A 20,234-nucleotide genomic window follows, 5' to 3' on the forward strand; every position below is an offset into this window, starting at 1 on the left:
ACCCTTACCCCACATGTGCTGTTACATACATCTGTGCAGTCTTCATGCAGTTTTGCAAGCCTCCATGCACATCTCTCTTGCACCTGAAAATACAGTCTCCAAAAGCACGCTCTTAGTACACAGGCAGTTGCTTCTCCTGCACTCCCTTGCTAAGTATTCAGCACTGTGTGGTATTTCAGATAGTAGTGTGTAATGCTACCACATTCAACGTCACCAAGGCTCATTTCCTTTGCTCTAGTGTAATCACTCACCAAGGTTCCACATGCTCATGCTCTCAAGTAGCTGTTATGACATGTGCTCTTTTCTACCTCTCTAAACTATAAGGAAAATGTGTCAGTCTCTTACAGTAATTATCACATGCAAAACCACAGCAGAAAATGTGCTTTGAAATTGCCAATGAAAAATCGATTTCTGCCTAGAATCACACTATGAGTCTGTGTGCACACAGGAATTTGTTGTCAGAGATTTTATTTGTGTAGCTTTTATTGAGTAAGACTTGCAGTCGTAGGAAAGGGGTAGCTCATATGATATGTTCTGAAAAGCTCATAAAAAATATAGTAATATATATAAATTTCATAAAGGTAGTTTTTTTTTTAGTTTCTTTCAGGTATTGTGAACAAGACTGAAATAAATTAAAGATGCCTATAAAATCAAGAAAGAGAAAAGAACAGCAACAACATCTATATTTGAAGAGAACTGGACAACAAAAATTAGTTGGAGAACCTCATGTTGGAAAGAAGAAAAAGCCTTCTGGTAAGCAGACTAAGGTTTTTTTTAAAAAATATCTTCAAGCAAAGAAAAAAATTAACAAAAATATCCACTGGAAATAGTGTTTCAAGTACAAAAGAACCAGACAATCAACAGAATATACTAAATGCTAATGTACAAACAGAAGTAAGAAAGAATGACTTAAAAAGAAAAATAGATTTTAAAAACATTCGTAGAAAAATGTTTGAGAGAAGAGTGATGTTCAATTTGTTGAAGGATGTGAAAAAATATAGGAAGAAAGCCAAATTTTATAAGAAAAGGAAGCATATTGAAACAATTGTTGCCAAGGCTTTGGAATTAAAAAGAAAACTATTCATTTTAATTTTGAACAGGATCCGTACATTAGATAAATTAGTGAATGTAATGAAGTCAAAAAGCAAAAGAAAAAGAGAAGTGAAAAAAAAAACTTTTGTAAAGTGTTGTTAGGAGAAAGAAGCATAGTTCAAGTAGTGAACCATTTTTTAATGAAGAGAGTTATCTTCAATGTAATAGTTTGCTGCATGCAGTTGACACCAGTGGTCGAGCTTATGAAGTTAAGGATGGTTGTGTAATGGAAAAGGAGAAAATGGTTCCAAGAAATGAGGAAGAAGTGTTAGCTGATGAGGTTATGGGGAGACGCCCTAAAGCCCCAGTGTACACTTGGAATTGTAGTAGTATTTGTACTGTACGACAGGAATCAATTGATACATTTCGTGATTTTCTAAGAGAATATAGTAAAAAAAAGTGTTAAACAGAAGATTAAGGTGCTTCAAAGACTAGATCCATGCAGAGTGAGAGGGAATACTGGTTTGCAAGGACATTCTCTGGCTTGTCTTTCTAGGAAAGTTTGTCAAAAAGTGTTTTTCACCATTTTAGGATGCTGGCTGTTCATCATACTGAAATGAGAAAGTTTGTGAGAAGATTGTATTTTGCTAAAAGTCCAGCTTTAAAGTTAAATGAGTTGAATAATTCTCTGTTTCGTGGATCTGTAACAGATGTGAAGAAGGTTTGTGAGGATATTGAGTTTTGTTACTTTGGTCCAGAGCAAGAAAGTGTTGGAAATGACACAGTTATTGAAGAAAATGTGGAAGAAAATGTAGAACTCACTGTTAGTAAAACATTTGAAGATCAAATGACAAAATTTACTATCATCTCTAATGAAAGACCAAATATTACTTGTATTTGTTGCCGGAGAAGCCATTATAAAAATCAAACAAGGTATGTTGATCTCTATAAAAAAAGTGAAAAAGAAAATAATACTAAGTGGATGGATTTTGCTACATATTTATTTCTGGAAAATTGTTTTGATTTGGGTGAATATCACCGTATTTGTAAATACTGTTATAACAAGTTAGAAGAAAATAAAATGCAGCAAGAGCTGTACATAATAATTTAGAATTGGTTGAAATTCCTGAAGAACTTAGTGATTTAAATACGTATGAGTCTATACTCATTCAATGTGTCCATCCTTTTCAGACTATAGTTCGTATGGAGCCCAAAACAGGCAAATTACCTCCTACAGATTTACAAAGAGGTTTAAAAGGAAGAGTTGTCTATTTGCCATTAGATTTGAAAAAAAATATTGAAACAAATGATGCAGATAGTTTGCAAACTGAACCATTAGTTATTCTGGTTAATGGACTCAGGAATACCAACTGGGCAAATTGAAAAAGTGGATAAGTCAAAAGAAGAAGAAATTTATGAACATTTCAGCATACATCCTCTTCATTCTAAAGAAGTTATGGGAAACACTATTGATCTCTTTCAGATGAAAAAAGCAAAAGGAACTCCTGTGAGTGTATGGGAGGAGAGCTTGGAAGCTCGCTGTTTTCCCCAGCTGTTTCCTACAGGAAAAGGTGGACGATATGATGAACGTCCAGTACAGATTCCTGCTTCTGAGTATCGGACTACAAGGTTATATGCAGAAGATCCAAGATTTCGTCAAAGTATTCCTTATTTGTTCCATCTTTTATTTGAAAGTGACTTATCAGCACTATCTTATGCAGTAAATCACATTTTGAAAACTGGAGTACATCTACATAATGTGTCTGCAAAGGATTTTCTGAACAAAGTGCAACAGCGAGATGATCATTTGGAATCACAATTAATAAATCTGATGGCTTGTCAGCGTGGGACTAATGAATATTGGTACCGACACCATGGAGAATTGAAATGTATGTTACGGAATTTAGGAACTCCTACATGGTTCCTTACTCTAAGCTGTGCAGAGTACGCTTGGGATGATTTACTGGATTTTCTTCGAGAGGCAAATTCAAATATTGAAAACATCCAATACAAGACAGCAGGGGAATTGTGCTCATTGGATCCGGTTAATGTTTGCAGATATTTCAATCACAGATTTGAGGCTATGATGTCCTTCATCTGCAATAAAAAAAATCCACCTCTTGGAGAAGTTGTGGATTTCTTTTGGAGAAAAGAGTACCAAGCAAGAGGTGCTCCTCATATTCATATGCTGTTGTGGATCAAGGATGCTCCAAAATTTGGAACAGATTCTGATGATGCAGTTTTATCTTTCATTGAAGGATATGCAACATGTGCTATACCTAAAAGCACAGAAGAAAAAAAATTAAAAGAGCAAGTTTTGCATTTCCAAAGTCATTGGTGTGGAAAATACTGTCGAAGAAAGTACAAGAGTAAAGATAAATTCTACACAAAATGTCGATTTGGATTTCCACGACCTGTTCTTTCAAAAGGAAGAGTTATCAGTTTTATGTCAGCTGTGCGACATACTATTACAAGAAAATCGCCTAAGAATACCTATAACCTAAGAAGAAAAGAAGAGTCAAAATATATAAATGACTACAACCCAGTCATTTTATCCATGTGGAATGCTAACATGGATATTCAGTATGTAGCTGACAATTCTATTGCTGTTGCTCGGTATGTCACATCTTACATCACTAAATCTGAGAAAACGGAATTGAAAGAAATGTGGGAAGAGATTTCTCACGAGAAGACTGTCAGTAAAAAGCTATACAGTTTCAGTTTAAAGATGTTATCGCGTCGAGAAATTGGATCCTACGAATGCTCAGATAGGTTATCATCTGCAAGTCTGTACTCCAAATCCAGAAGAATAATTTGGGTAAGTTTAGGGCTTGCAGGAATGAGAAATCGGGTACTAAAATCTATTCGAGAAATTGAATATTTAGCAGAGTTCGAACCTGAAAGTACAGACATTTTAGGAACAAACATGTTGGACACATATTACCCAAAGAGAAGTCATCATCTTAAGAACATGTCTCTCTATGAAGTTCTGCAGAACTACATTTATAAACGGAATGCCACAGAAGACATCAACAACGGAAAATATAAAGTCATTGGTGAGGAAGGATGTTTGGTAAAACAAACAAAAGGAAGTTTGATTAATCACAGAAAGCTGAGTTGCGACACTACTGACAAGAAGGAATTTTACCACTTAGCACTTTTACAGTTGTTTAAACGATGGCGCTCAGAGGATGAATTACTTGGACATTTTCAAAGCTATGAAGATTCCTTTAATGCATGCAAAGATACCATCGAATGCAGTACTTTCACAACTTATGTAGAAATGTTAAATGAAGAAATTGAACAAGAAGCAACAATTGCAGCTGAAGTAGCTAGAGACAGTTCTCAAGACAGTCAAAGTTCTGGGACGCTCAGTCAAGATCCCCTAGGACAACCAATCGTAGAAAATGAAGCTGCAATAGCCATGGCTGAAGTGGAAACAGCTATGAATCAAGCTCTGGAAGATTTAATAAACTTACCAAGTTTGGAACAGCAACTGAATGCTGAACAAAAACAAATTTATGAGGAAGTCACAAAACAAATTGATCATGGTTTACTACATGAAAAAAAGAGTGCTCGTGCACATCGTTTGAACCAATCAGAATGTATGTGAGTGGACAAGCCGGAACTGGAAAAAGTTTCTTGATTAAAGTAATTAGAAGCTACCTACAGCAAAAAACAGATTCAACTTTGTCTTGTGTTGTTACTGCTCCAACTGGGTTAGCAGCATATAACATAAAAGGAATTACCCTCCATCGTTTGCTAATGTTACCAGTAGAGCACGAAAACAAAATACAATACCACAAGCTAACAGGAGAAGCATGTTTTGAAGTTGCAAGAGTATTGAAAAAAATGAAAGTTCTCATCATTGATGAGGTAAGCATGGTATCAAACTTAATGTTTGCCTTTGTGCATATAAGAATGCAGCAAATTCTAAAGACAAACTATGACGTGCTATTTGGAGGAAAACATGTTATAGTTTTTGGGGATCTTCTGCAGCTCACTCCAGTTAAAGGACAGTCAGTTTTTCACACTCTTACACATGACGACACGAACAAGTCGTTAGGAAGTATAGGTAATGTGAATATTTGGACATACTTTGAGTGTAAAGAACTCATTACCAATATGCGGCAGGCAAATGATGATGATTATGCAAGTATTCTCAAAGATATCAGAATTGGACTACTCACAGAACATGGCAGAAAAGCTTTACAGAGTCGATTGCTATGTAATTTGTTCCCAACAGAACAAATTGTTCCAGAGAAAATATACAAGAAAATTGCTGGAAAAAATAATGCCAACACTACATGAGTGCTCTATATTCAATCAAGAACTTTTGAAATTGGAAAAAGAAGAGATTGTCAAACTGGAAGCTGTGGATAAAATACAACATGAAGGAATAACAATTATATTGACAAGCAAATTGACAACTAAATTGGATTCTCTAGAGAAAAACATCTCGAAAACAGCCGGTTTAGAAAAGAAGCTTTATGTATGTATGAACTGTCGAGTAATTTTAAGACGTAATTTGGATGTAGAGAAAGGTTTAGTGAATGGAGCTATGGGTAAAGTTGTGGGTTTGTAAATTACCAGAAAAAAGTTGGAATTGAATTTTTAAAAATAAAATTTGATCAGATTGAAGAGGTTAAAGACATTTGTCATTGTTCAGTTCGTTTCTTGCTTGTGAAAGACTTATATGTACGTAGGAAGCAGTTTCCATTTTCTCTAGCATATGCTGTAACTATTCACAAATCTCAAGGATTAACTGTAGATAGTGCTTTTGTAAACATTGGATCTACTGTTTTTAAAGAAGGTATGGCATATCTTGCTTTGTCACGAGTGAAAAAACTATCTGGTTTATTCATGATAGACTTTGATGACTCAAAAGTTAGTGCTGATGCAAATTGTGTAAAGGAATATAATAGATTAAGAAGAAGCTATGCTCCTCATTTAGGTCAGTATCCTGTGTTTGAAAAACGTGTTGTTTGTCAGAAAAGGAGAATTGAGAATATCTGTAATAAGGATGTACAGAGAGAAAACAAAAGGAGAGTGATGTGATTGCATGCAAAAAGAAAAAGGACAGTGTTGAAGAGGTTGTTGGTTGTCATTTTGAAAATAGCTCTGGTGTCAACTGCTACGCTAATGTAGTGCTGAATGTTCTATTTTATCTTGAAAGTTTGCAAGAGCAGATAATACTAAATCATGTAAAAAGATTCTGTTCTCTGCTGAGTTTTCTTTTTGAGAAGCTGAGTAATGATACAACTAAAATAGAAAGTGCTTCTGATGTTAGAAAACGTTTAGATATATGTTCAGGATGCACACAGTTTACTCAAAATGTCCAACAAGATGCACAGGAATTCTTGATGTATATGCTTATGGTACTGGAAGATGAAGGGGTAGAAATAGAAAATATGTTTGGTCTCTCTTATAAATGGGAACATAGTTGTGAAATCTGTTTGAACACATGCAGCTCTAATGTTGATTCTGAAAGGTTCATATATTTCACATTACCAGAGAGTAAATCAGTGATTTTTAGTAAATTAGTTAAAGATGCCAATCACAACATGGAATGTTCTCAATGTAAATCAGACATGTTATCAACGTTATTTTTAAATAAATATGGACAGTATATAATTTTAATGATGCAACGTTGTAGAGCTGATGGTACAAAATTGGACACTTTAATAAAGAAGTTTACAGGACATCAATTATCAATATCTGGAAAAACTTTTGTTGCAGTTGCAATAATTTTCCATGATGGACCTTCTATAACTTCTGGTCATTACACAGTTTATCTAAAATGTGAAAAAGGCTGGACACTGTGTAATGATTCACAATTGATTTTCAAGCAACGTTTGCCTGCACAATTACCAAATTCCTACTTAATTTTTCTAAAACCAAAATTTTAGATACAAATTGCAGCATCTGAACAAACCATTATTTCGATTTTATTGGATTACCATTGGATATTTCACCAAAAAAGAATTTAAAAATTACCATTTGGCCTCATGGAAAGGTAAAAATTTCTCTTGTGGACTTCTTTGACAGATATTATTTGGGTGTATGTGCTTAAGCAACAAGACGATATTTATTGCAAATAGTTATTGTTGTTAGATGATATTTTTATTATATATATTACATTTCTATCAAGGTATGTTTTACTGAGAAGAGATTCAGGGCTTTTTTTAAACAAGCTTGCAGATTGTTAATTTTTTTGCCCGCTGTTAAGTGATGAATGCAATTGGTTTCACAATTTGCAGTGAAATTCAATATATTCTGAAAACAGCAAAAAAAGGGCAAAACATTTCTTTGTTAAATATGAAAATATGTGTACTGTATTCTAAAATGTATTGTTAAATATTAATACTTTTTTTCTTTTTTTTCAGATGGAGAAAGAAAATTTAGGAAAATGAATCCATTTTTTCTAGCATTTAATAAAAACCATTAATTTATAATTAAGTTATTTTATTGGTCAGGTAAGTTTGAAATATCTGTATTTCTCACCCCTTCACTTTCATGCTCCCTTTTTTTCACTTCTCCTCACTCTGCTTTTCTCATTCCCCTTCTCTCTGTGTTCTTCATTTACTGCTGTTTCGTAACTCCCTCGCTCCTTCACTACTACTCCCCTAGGTTTACTGCCTCCATCACTACTTTTTCAAATATGTATCTCTCCCTGTCTCCATGTGTCTCAGTCATTCTAACTGCCTTACTCCTTCTCAGTTGCTTCCTCTCTGTGTCTGATTCTGTCTCTCTCCCTTTGTCTGTCTTACCCTTAATTTCCATTACATCTCTGGGGCAGATTAACAAGGCCTCTGCGCCACCACTACGTCACTTTTCATAACGTACTGGTGGCGCAGGGAGCTCCTTCATATTTACAAGGAGAGGAAAAGCCACCCAGCGTGACTTTTCCTCTCCACATAAAAACAGCCACTTCACACACAGCACTGTGCGTTGAAGGGGCGTTCCATGGGTGTTGTTTTGGGCGTTCCCACGCAACACACAAAGAACTAGACACATCTCTAGGTTTATGAGAAAATGTAACTGTAGAGATGTGTGTGAATGCTAAGCAACTCTAGAGGTGGTGTTGCGAGGCACAACGAGGAGAAATGTTTTTATTTCTTCTCGTTTTTTCCAATTTAAGTGCGTCCTCCATTCTACAGCACGCATTGAAAGAGGAAAAAGCCTTTTGTGATTGTTTTTGTGCAGGAAGGTGTGCCTTCCTGCACAAGAACAATCTCCCCACCATGCAGGCATCCTTGTACCATGGTGCAAGGGAGCCTGCGCTGGCACATGGCTGCAGTTTGTAGGCCTGGGCTGGGGAAGCATAGAGATGCGACAAAATAATTGTATAAAAAATAGAATTAAAAAAAAAGATTAAGTGTTTGGGTGTTGGTTGGCTCTAATAAGAGACATTGTGTTAATTGATTTTTTTTTAAAACCTTTAAGTAAGTATTGATCCAGTGTCTAAAGATCAAGAGGTAGACTCTGTTCCCTTCATCTGTGAAATGTACTGTTGCTCTTTGGATTAGAAACATCATGTGCTGAAGTTCTGACGTCTCTACACACACAACTGTTACATAATCTAATGCTATGCTAGCAGGCAGAAGTCATGTTGGGGGTAGAAATAATTTAGAATGGGTTAAAATATGCCAAAAAAGAAAAACAATGTGTGTTTCAATTTTAAAAAAAAGGTGCAGAACCTGAAAAGGGGGCAGGGTACTGAGTTCCTAACTCCGGACCTTTTGAAATGAGGTCCCTGAAGGACCATGAAGGGGGAATAAATATTTTGTTTTATTTTAAAACACAAGGGGTGCGTGCACCGTGCACGCACGGTGGGAAATTTTTAAAAAAAAAATGATTATAAAAATTAAAAAAAAATTAAAATGTAAGGTGGCTCTAAAAAGAGCCGTTGTGTTAATAGAGGGACAGAGGAAGGAAAGAATGGCAAAATTATATGGGGCCACACTTGTGCTGCTGTATCTTATTATCTAATAGGGAAATGCTGGACTCCCCAATAGCAATAAGTGCATAACAAGTATTGCACCGTATATGCACCCTCTCAAACATAGGGTGAATGTCCAGAGGAGCAGAAGAAGGTGACGCTCCCACCGCAGAGGAAGTGCTCGGCTGAGCTGCCGAAGATGTACTCGGCTGAGCTTCTGCGGATGTGCTTGGCTGAGCTGCTTGAGGGGTTCCTCTAGTAGCTCGAGCAAAAGTCACAGGATGTACATCCCTAATGTGCCTGAACATAGTGAAGATACTAAAAGAGTACTTCTTCTTAGGATCTCCTCTAGATAAGACACGCCCACAAAGTTTGCAGGTAACTTTGGGAGCATTGACTTTCTTCTGCCCCTCTGGAAATGTAAAATATTGCCAGACAAAAGAATCTTTCTGTTTCCTCTGTCTCTGTCTGACAAGGCTCTCCTGCTCACTCCCAGAAGATGACTGCTGCTCTGCCATTGTATCACAAAAACAGTTCAGCTCCTTCTCCCAGGCAATCAGAAGTAATAATGAGGGGAATGGGTGTGGTGTTGGAAGTTTCTGGAAATGAAAGTACTTTAAACCAATGAAAAGTGTTGTTTCTTGATCACATGACTTCCGTACGCTTACGGTGCGCGCACGGTACAAGTACGCATGCACGTACGTAAGACGCAAGCATTCGCATTAGGGGCATGCGCGTACGGCGGACCCGCATAAGGAGCACGCGTGCATGCGCGTACGGAGTCTGCGCGTACGCATCGCAGACGAAGTACGCATGCGTACGTAAATCACGTACGCATACGCACACGGAGCATGTAGCCATGCAAACTACGTGCGCGCACCGTACTTGTACCGTACCGTGCGCGCACCGTAAGCTTACGGTGCGCGCACGGTAAAAAAAACATCAAAGAAAAAAAACAAATGTTTACAGGTTTTTAGAGGCTATTAACTATGCTGTTCTACTATATCTAAACATTTTTCAAAAAAGGTGAGCCATTCCATATTGCAGGATACAGTAACTCTATAATTATATACATAGGTAGCATATTGTTAAAAAAAAACAATAATAATATAATAAAACATTCATAAATTAGCATTTAAAAAACATTTGAAATTCACAGAAAAAACCATAGGTTTGACACACGTTATAGTTAGGAATTAGCATTTAAAAAACCTTTGAAATTCACTGAAAAAACCATAGGTTTCACACACGTTATAGTTAGGAATTAGCATTTAAAAAACCTTGCAAATTCACTGAAATTACCATAGGTTTCACACATGTTATAGTTAGCTGGACATTTCGTTCGTAAAAAAACAATGAAATTCCCCCGTTATAGTTAGTTCAGCTAACTAAAACTCGCGCGTCAGCAATCCACTGCTGAGGACGTCACATATTACATCACTCATGACATGGTCAGTGACATCACTCATGACATCACTGATGACATCTCAAATGACATCACTGATGACGTCATCCATGTGATAAATTACCACATTTTCTCACACTGTAACATAACCTCTCAAACACCGACTGAAAATTTCAGAGTTCCATTCTCAAAACCATACGTACTCAAATACCAATAAGTAGATACTCACTTATTAACTCTTAGGTCTACATACAACTCCACTCATTCACCTGTACAGTCACTCATACTTACAGTCACTCCATACAAGACTATCATATGCATTTAGACACCTATATAGACACTCACACACCGCCAATCATCCATTGAGGTACTAACACACCTACTCAGTCGTGCAAGTAATTAAACACAGTCCAATTTACTCACCTATACAGTTAAACACTCTCAAGTTCACTTACTCTTAAAAATAGTACCACATTCTTACGCTCTTATACAATAATTGATACAAGCACACACACATCCATACCGCCACTCTCACAATCACACACTCTCACATATACCCACTTGTATACTCTTACACGCATATATACTGCTTTTCAGATATGTAGTTAGTCACAAATGTACCAGTGAGATATACATTCAATCCCTAACACACCCATACATACACTCACTCAACCATACAGTCCATCACAGATGCACTCTTAAAACCATGCACCCATAGAATCACCCACTGAAACACATCTATGCACAGAGTAACACACACCCTACCCATACAAACACAGAGGCAACCATACAGATACTCAGACAACCAATCAATAACCCATATAGACACTCATATAGCTAATCACAAAACCATGGAGCATTTTCGACACCTATATACAGACACATACAGACATTTACACAGATAAGTCACTAGTCTGCAGTAAGATACATTTAATGACTCACTTATAGACTCAGTTATACACCACAGAAAATCATCCATATACACACTTGTACACCCACTCATTCTTCAACAGGCCTTTCCCTATATATATTAAACATATTAAAATTGTTAAGAAACACATACTCAATGGATGATGTCATCAGTGATGTCATTTGAGATGTCATCAGTGATGTCATGAGTGATGTCACTGACCATGTCATGAGTGATGTAATATGTGACGTCATCAGCAGTGGATTGCGGGCGCGCAAGTTATAGTTAGCTGAACTAACTATAACGGGGGAATTTCATTGGTTTTTTACGAACGAAATGTCCAGCTAACTATAACATGTGTGAAACCTATGGTTTTTTCAGTGAATTTGCAAGGTTTTTTAAATGCTAATTCCTAACTATAACCTGTGTGAAACCTATGGTTTTTTCAGTGACTATATATATATATATATATATATATATATTCACTAAAAAAACCATAGATTTCACACAGGTTATAGTTAGGTGGATATTTCACTCGTAAAAAACCAATGAAATTCCCCCGTTATAGTTAGTTCAGATAACTATAACTCGCGCGCCATCAATCCACTGCTCATGACGTCACATATTACATCACTCATGACATGGTCAGTGTCATCACTCATGACATCACTGATGACATCATCCTTGTGATAGAGTGGCGGTCGCGCGAGTTATAGTTATCTGAACTAACTATAACGGGGGAATTTCATTGTTTTTTTACGAGTGAAATATCCACCTAACTTTAACCTGTGTGAAACCTATGGTTTTTTAAGTGAATTTGCAAGGTTTTTTAAATGCTAATTCCTAACTATAACGTGTGTGAGTGAATTTGTACGTTTTTTTAAATGCTAAGTTATGTATTTATTAATATATATATTTTTTTTAGGGTTTTTCACTGTGCGCGCACCGTGCGCGTGCGTTGGGTGCACGCACCCCGTGATTTTTAGAAAAAAAAAAAAAAATGTATTTCACCCATGGGGGTCCTTCTGTGACCCCCTGACAAAGGCTAGGGGGTCAGGAACTCTCTTCCCTGCCTCCTATTCACGTTTTCCACCTTTTTTCCCCCTTTCCTTTTCAGTGCGAGAGACAAAATGGCGGCCGACACTTCCTGATTTCGACCGATTCGAATGTTGACTGACATCTAACAATGAATCAGAATTTCGCTCGCGCACGGCACCGTGCGCGCACGTGCGCGCACCGTGCACGCGTATAGATATTGATATGCTTTTAAATGCTATTTTCTCAGGAAATACTAAACAGATTGACACCAGACCTGCAAAAGGCACTTCCCTGACCTGAGGACTACCTCTCTGCCAAATTTCAAGTAATTCTGTTCAGCCGTTCGGGCTGTACCTTCGACTAAAGGTCCTATGGAAAAATGCATGGGGAAAACGCGCTTTGGGACCCCCCTTTTTTCTCGGCCTCCGCTTGACGAATCACCCCGAGACTTTCAGGGTAGGAGCTGGGCCGCGCACCCCATTAGTTTTGAAAATTTCGCGAAGATTCGTCAACCGGCGCCAAAGTTATTCAAAATAGAATTATGAGATTTCCTATGGAAACACGGTCCTAACTATAACTATCTACTGGCGACCGCCAGTAGATAATATATATGAACAGTACAGGATGTGTGGTAAAGGGATACAACCATCAGACAGTTGTAGTTTTAAGGATAATAGTTGTTTACACTTGGAAGGTACAGATTATATCATCCCACAAAGCATTGATGAAAGTTAAACTACAAATCAATGTAGAGTAATAAACACTTTTTGAAATAATAAGCATGATGTAAAACAATACTAGTGAGTACTATTTGTCTATACTTTATGAGGACTGAATTCTACCAGTACAAGTTAATACTTACAAATGAACCATTTGAATGTGTTTCAGGTTATTCAGTTGTATGGTATCTATTGAATTTGCTACCATTCTTGTAGCATTCTAACTCAGCAGAATCTAACTGCTGCTGATGTGGACTTCAGGGTCAACAAAACCTTTTGTATTGGGTAGCCTTGCAGTGGATTCATAATATAAGGCTAACTTTTGAACCGTTTTGACTTACTGATAAGAAATGTTCCTTAATGAACCGTGACCATTTTCTTTCATTTAAACCAAGTTGATTGCTTCCAAGGAGAGTAAATGACAGATTTTAGTGAGGCGGCAGTTTAAACCATGCCTTTATGGCACTGTGAATTATTTTTTATGGCAAAGTCACAGTCCTATGGCAGCACCTAATTTAACTTTAAAGGACATGTTCCAAAAGCAATTATTTAAGGAAAGTGCGATGCATTGGCAGGGGAAGAGAGTACAACATATGTTGATATCAACTAAGGGCACGATTACGGGTTTGGCGGTATGGGAGCGAACTACCACTCTGGCGGTCCGCTCCTGCACCGCTAAACCTGTGTGTACACCGCTCGCCAGATTATGAGTTTCCTCGTGTCTGGCAGGCTTTCTTTGGCAGTCCCATGGGGGTGCCTCTGAAAATAGGGGCCGCAATGGGAACACCAAAATTAGTTCCTGCACGGCATGGGCTGTAAAGTCCATGCCATGCAGGAATTTAGGTGAATGCACACAGTAGGGACACATGTTGAACCCCCCTGCATGCATCCCCGTGCAAATGGGCACAGGGGGCCTTGTAGGGCCCCCTTTGATTCAGGACCGTCGGCCATTTCATGGAGTAAAGACCTCCATGACACTGCTTGTGGTCCTAAATCTTGTAATATGCATGGTGGTGCTGCTCTGGCACCACCAGCATATTACGGAGGCCCTGATGTTATTAGGCCCTAAATGGATGGAACGGTTGAAATCTGTTGAAAGGGGCCTCAACAACAATGAAGAATGGTACCAACTAGCAACATGACTTGAATATCCCAAGGTATCTGATGTTCATAATATTTGATGTACCTTCATGTATACATAACTATTCCTTTCTTCTCAGTGCTTCTTTTTTCTCCTTACTATGCATTCTATCTGGATTTCCTTGAGTTGTGACTCTCTATATACTTTTAGGTCATTGTTTGGCCCTGTGTTATGTTTCCTTTACTTTCCTTTTATTTAGTGATTACACAACATAGGAACTGTAGGCCTCCGAGGGGAATTTCGATTTAGAAGGTCTCTGATCATAGTGCATTAAGTGCACTGATGGATTAGGTTACTTTTTTGCAGTACTATAACTGGAGAAGTAATGTAAGCTGTCTTTTTTATCTGGTCTCTATCTCACATACATGAATGGACTTAGTACTCTTTTCTCATTACTATGATCTGATGTGTATTATAAGCTTCTGTTTTTCCTTTTTTTCCCTTTATTCTATGACATGTGTGTTGGTGAGACTGATATTCCATCTTTTTAAATATTTTTGCAGTGACCTCCTCTTAGTTTCCCATTTCTAATTGAGGGCTCCTCCCCATGTATCAGTCACATGTAGTAATGACGCTACCCTTAGGTTTGATGAGGTCTTATTACATTTTTTAGGTCACAAGTCTTGGGCTTTTTTTTAGTTAATACCAACATTTGATTTTTTTGTCTGTAATTTCCCTTCTACAGGTATTGCTATACGTTTTTCTTCACAAATGGTGCGCTTGTTTTTTGACAGAGAGGATAGCTCTGATGACCTCTTTCTACTGGCTCTCTTTAAAGTTTGGTTGCAGCGCATCTCGCTGTTTGTTTAAATTTATCGGACACACTGATGAGCGAGGTCGTGGTCCTGCGGGGATGTTTCCATAAAAGTTTCTAGTTTAATTTTTATACCCATAATTCTGCCTATGGACTTTGGCTCATTTGGCGCCAATTTCATTGTTTCCTTCACAAGAAAGCATTTTGATGCTTGCCTTTATGCTTCCCATGTTTACCCCCTAATTGGAGAGGAGGACTTTTTCAAATGTACCCTCTATAATATTTTGACTTATCTACTCACTAATTGACTAGATTTTAGCCCCTACCACTCACAATGCTGCATGTGTTTGTGGATTATAAAGGGGATATTGACGTTATTGATCTGTTTCACTAGAGGACCTCATTGTGATTCCCACTTCTCTATGTAATCTCATGCTCGCAGTATCTTAGTAATAGTTTACACAGTGCTTTCTGGGACTGCGGTCTAATGATAGTTTTTACGGTTCTTGTTTTCCCTTCACAGTAATGATAAAGCTTTGTTTTCACCAACCGGCACAGTCATGTAGCCCTTCTGAGTAGGTGTATGCCACTCCACAGGCCTTTTTGACTGGGTACCTTGGATTTTTTTTTTAATCAAAACTCTCTTTGTTTGTTACACATGGACTGCCTGCTATTAGATAGGGCTTTTGTTGCTTTTAGCAGTGGCCTATAACAAGTTTTTTGGTACAGGCAACTTTACTTCCTATTTGATGGTCTAATTTGCTAGACAGCATTTCACACTTGGTCTGGTGAACAGCCACTATGCTTTTTATTAATTTGTGGGCTCTTAATCATACTTCTTTTAATATACCCATGACAATTCCTACTTTTCTTCTAGGGTGCTACACCTGTCCTGAGGATGACCTTGCCAAGTTATTTCTTTGGGATTGAAACGTTGACTATTATATTAAAGAACTAATGTGGAACAAAAATTGTGAATTTGACTGAATTGCTGTTACTCTAAATTGGATTTTTGCCCTGCTAGTCAAGACACGTTTGTGTTTTTCACACTGTACATATTGTCATGTACTTTCTTTTGTCACCTACATTCACTTACACTGTGCCTTCATATGTAGCACCTCATCATTGTCCCGAATTGTCATTTGAAGATTATGAACAATGGATTCAATAAAACTAAATAATTTTTTAATTATCATTTTTTGAAAGCAGGATTTGTACTCTGTTCCCCTGCCTGTGCATTAAACTTTGCTTGAATGATTACCTTTGGAATTTGTTTTGTAAATGAATGGCCTGTATACCCATGTTCCATTGGATTATAGGGTTTCCTCCATATTATAGCTGATTAACTTTAAAACATGCCATCAGCTATTCAGCATTTTATTAGTAAATATGATGGAGCCAGTACGTAGTCTTGGGACAAGCTCTGCTGTTTTAGCAGTGTGAAGGACACAAGTGTTCTGTCAGTTTTGGACACAGATGGGATATTGTTTGTTTTTTCTTGCATTGAATTGAGTCTGAATAGTCATGGTGAGCTGTTGATGATACTTTTCCCAGTAAATCAAAGCCTGCACAACTTGGGTAGAAATAAATGACGACATTTCATGAAATCTAACTAAATTATATACATGAGTTAATATCACAATTTTTTCTTTATTCTACAGCTGTATCTTCGTAAGCAAGTTGATCCTTTATTCCTACACTTTAAAAATGAGACAAACGACTGGAAACTCATCCCTGATAGCCTGACTGATCAGTGAGTTCTCTGATGATAATATGTGTATGTCAGTCACACAGTTTTATAAATGCTTCACAATCAGGCATAGAGTCATGAACCTCTGGACTCTCAAAGAATTGTCTCCAGCTACTTGGATTCTATTCATCTTATCAGGCACACCACAACATACCCAATGGAAGCTTGACATCATTTTTCTAATGCATATCTCATACAGGATAATGTTATCAACAATGCTAGTGAGATGGTTCCAGAATGCATATAGGTTTAGTCTGTGATTTTACATTGAACTATTCTAGTAGAGAAATGGACCTGATCCTAAAACTTTAATCTCTGCTTTTTGAACAAAGCAATCCAGGCATTAGTGATGACATTTCTAGTTTATTCCTTGGTAAAAAAAATTTAAATGAAATTATGCAGTTACCCAAATATAGATATATGTAGATTTGGTCACCAGTAAACCTGTTGTGTGAGCGCTTGATGACACTAATGAACAAAACTATGATGATGTTTCTCTATTCACTATTTTGTACTTATGAATGTATTTCAATTACTTGAGTTTAATATAACCTTATATGTCAAGAGTTTGTTGGCATCTGTTTGACACTACTTTATAAACTGGTGAATACTCTTTGAGTAAGTGGACAATCTTACTATTTCAGATGTCTCCCTGAATCGGCAGAGTGAAAGCATGTGCCAGCAGCAGTGGTCCATGCAGGTAACAGTGGGGGCGGTGGGGCCGTGTTGGAGGGGATTTCGAAGGATGATTCAGAGGGAAAATTATTTATTTAATTTTCCCTCTGCATCGTCCCTAGAAATCACCCCCAACGCTGCTCCACCGCCCCACCACTATTACCTGCATGGACCATAGCTGTGTGTCAGTTTTGAATAATGTATCTTGTTCATTTTTGAAGTATTCTGGTTTATATAAACTTTTTTGGTTATATGTTAGGGCCATTTCGTATTTGAGGTAAATTTATTTGGGTATATGTAACCAGAAGTCGGATACTGCAAGCGAGGATTTCAATATGGCCACTATGACACACTCACAAACGGAGAGCAGTGTACTATTTGTCACAAGACCCACGCATGCAATGGGAGGCGGACCCAAATATCAGGAGCTTAATCAGGCCATAGAGGCATCCGAGTTTAAACAAGTGTGGACAGAGGGAGCGCGAGAAGGAGTAGAGTCACCTGGAGATGGCAGAAACAACACAGGGCAGAGCAGTAAGGTCGGAAGCCAGGAAGAAATCGCATGGCCAGTGGCATAGCTAGGCCTTTTGCCACCCGTGTCAGTCCCAGTGTTTGGCACAGCAGGGGGGTGGGGTGCTGGCAATCGATTCCTGCGTTTCCTGCCCAAAACCCGTGCTGCATAGGTTGAACTGCCCCCTTGCTTTGCCACTGTGTGTGGTGAACAAAGGAGCAGGTGACGCCCCAACAGAGTTTCCAAGTCATGTAGGAAGTCCTCGGAGGAAGACGGTGTGGTCCGGTCTGCTAAGGCTCTGAACCAGAATCATGCTTCATACAAGTGCTAGGTTTTTCCTTTAAGTAGTGGGCATCATGGTTGAAGAGGATGACCAGTACTTAAAACCCCAGCATGGAAACGGATGTTTGTACACTAGTTCCCACAATAGTAGAATAAGGATCCTCACGAGCGGGTTGAAGTTGGGTATGCAGGAAAGGCTGTTCTAAATCACTTGGGGGATGGTAAACGGTACTAATTGAATTGGTAATGGACTGAACCTTAGGACCTGTTTGTGTTTTCCAATGGGTAACCATGTACATGCAGAAAGAAGAAGCCAGGAGGCGTTCAACTCAAGAAGATGTTGAATCCAACAACCACTGGCCTCATTAGATGGACAGAGCAGAAATGTTCATAAATTGTAATGTGTGTGCTTTAAAATAAAGTCTTCATACTAACTTTGTGTGGGACCATGTCTGAACCGCCTGTTACAGGATAGGCGACTAGCACTGTTTTCCAACATTTCCATGAGAAAGGTTAGTAATTTCCATTGTGGGACCGTTTCCTTAATAATTTAAATTCACATTTGATTGTTTCAAATGCCCCATTCCCGTAAAGGTATAAATAGATCATTTGTGTTGTAAAATGGCTCTCCCTGAAGGGTCACCCACAAACGTTTTGCCTTCTTTCTCCCCTTTTTCTGAACTCATTTTTGTTGGCTTAAGCACTTTACTACTGCTAACCAGTGTTCTCTCCTTTAAACATTGTTTAACTGACTTATCCTCAATTGATATATTTAACTTACCTATAATTACCTAGTAGAGTTTACTACATGTGCCCAGGGCCTGTAAATTAACTGCTACCAGTGGGCCTGCAGCACTGATTGTTCCACCCACACAAGTAGACCTTTCAACACGTCTCAGGCCTACCACTGCAAAGCCTGTATTTGCAGTTTACACCGCCATGTCGACTTTGCATTAAAAATCCCTTGCCAAGACTCAAACCCCCCTTTTATTACACCTAAGGTAGGCCTAAATAGCCCATAGGGCAGAAAGCTGTGAATTCAAAAGGTAAGACATTTTCTTTTAGGTTTTGCATGTCCTGGTAGTTAAAAACACCCCAAGTTGTTTTAAACTATTATGAGGCCTACTCCTCGCATAGGTTGACATTGGCAAATCCTTATTACACTTTTAAGCAGTAATTCCTGAATCAGAATTAGTAGCTCCATCTCCAATAAACATCTGGGGTGGGTGACAGCTGGCTTATGTGCATTCCCTCTAGACAACCACACAAATTAAGGTTAGTTGTCCGAGTGCCCATCTGCAACCTGATGGCTTATCCTGTATAGGATGGGAGGGAGGAACTGACATCAATACCTGAATAGGTAGTGTCCTGTCCCACAAAAACAGTTGATTCTTGAGCCACGGCTAGGAAGAAAGTACCTCTGTGCACTTCAAAGACCCTTCTTTGAGGTCACCCCCACATCCAAGGCACAACTGGATATAAGTACTGGGTCTCTGAACCCACCAAACACATCTGCACATGTAAAGAAACTCTATCAGGATGAATGACTGCTGTGCTGCTACAAGAACTATCACTCTGATGGACTGCTGCTCTGGAAGAACTGTTTTTCTGAAGTGCTGCCCTTCTGCTGCTTCCCTCTGACACTGTTGAGGAAAACTGTATTATGCTTGAACCCAGAGTGATCTCCAAAGGCTTTTTTGGCTTACCTTCTATTTTTGAGACTCAAAAGGATATCAAAGTCTCACCTCCTGCTCATGTGCCTGGTCCATAGGATGTAGACGATGGTGCTTGTTCCAGTTGAACCGACGCAGTGTTGCTGTTGTGGGAGCACCATTAGCACATAGCACTCAGAACCAGCGCATTGCCTTAAAGAACCGACACATTGGAACCAACGCATCACTGTTGCTGCAGTGTGGAAAGATCAACGCTTCCCCTCAACTGCGTGGAGAAACCCGGCGCATAGTCTACGGAACCAACACCTCTCAGATTGGCGCATCGTCTTTGGAACCAGCGCAACTCCACCACTTCATGACGAAAAAGGACACATCACCTCAATTGGAAGATCAACACTGATG

At 38.4% G+C, this 20,234-nt stretch overlaps 1 protein-coding gene across 1 annotated transcript in view; it reads left to right on the forward strand.

Moving 5' to 3' along the window:
- The window catches only part of LOC146860509 (aminopeptidase N-like), a 368,609-nt gene that overhangs the window by 304,518 nt on the left and 43,857 nt on the right, over positions 1-20,234 (forward strand). Inside the window, exon 15 of the mRNA XM_085644421.1 lies at positions 16,603-16,694. Within this exon, the coding sequence (XP_085500547.1) occupies positions 16,603-16,694 (92 nt within the window). The remainder of the gene's footprint in view (positions 1-16,602; positions 16,695-20,234) is intronic.

The sequence above is a fragment of the Triturus cristatus genome, chromosome 3_1 (assembly GCF_964204655.1).
Source record: "Triturus cristatus chromosome 3_1, aTriCri1.1, whole genome shotgun sequence".
Classification (NCBI taxonomy): domain Eukaryota; kingdom Metazoa; phylum Chordata; class Amphibia; order Caudata; family Salamandridae; genus Triturus; species Triturus cristatus.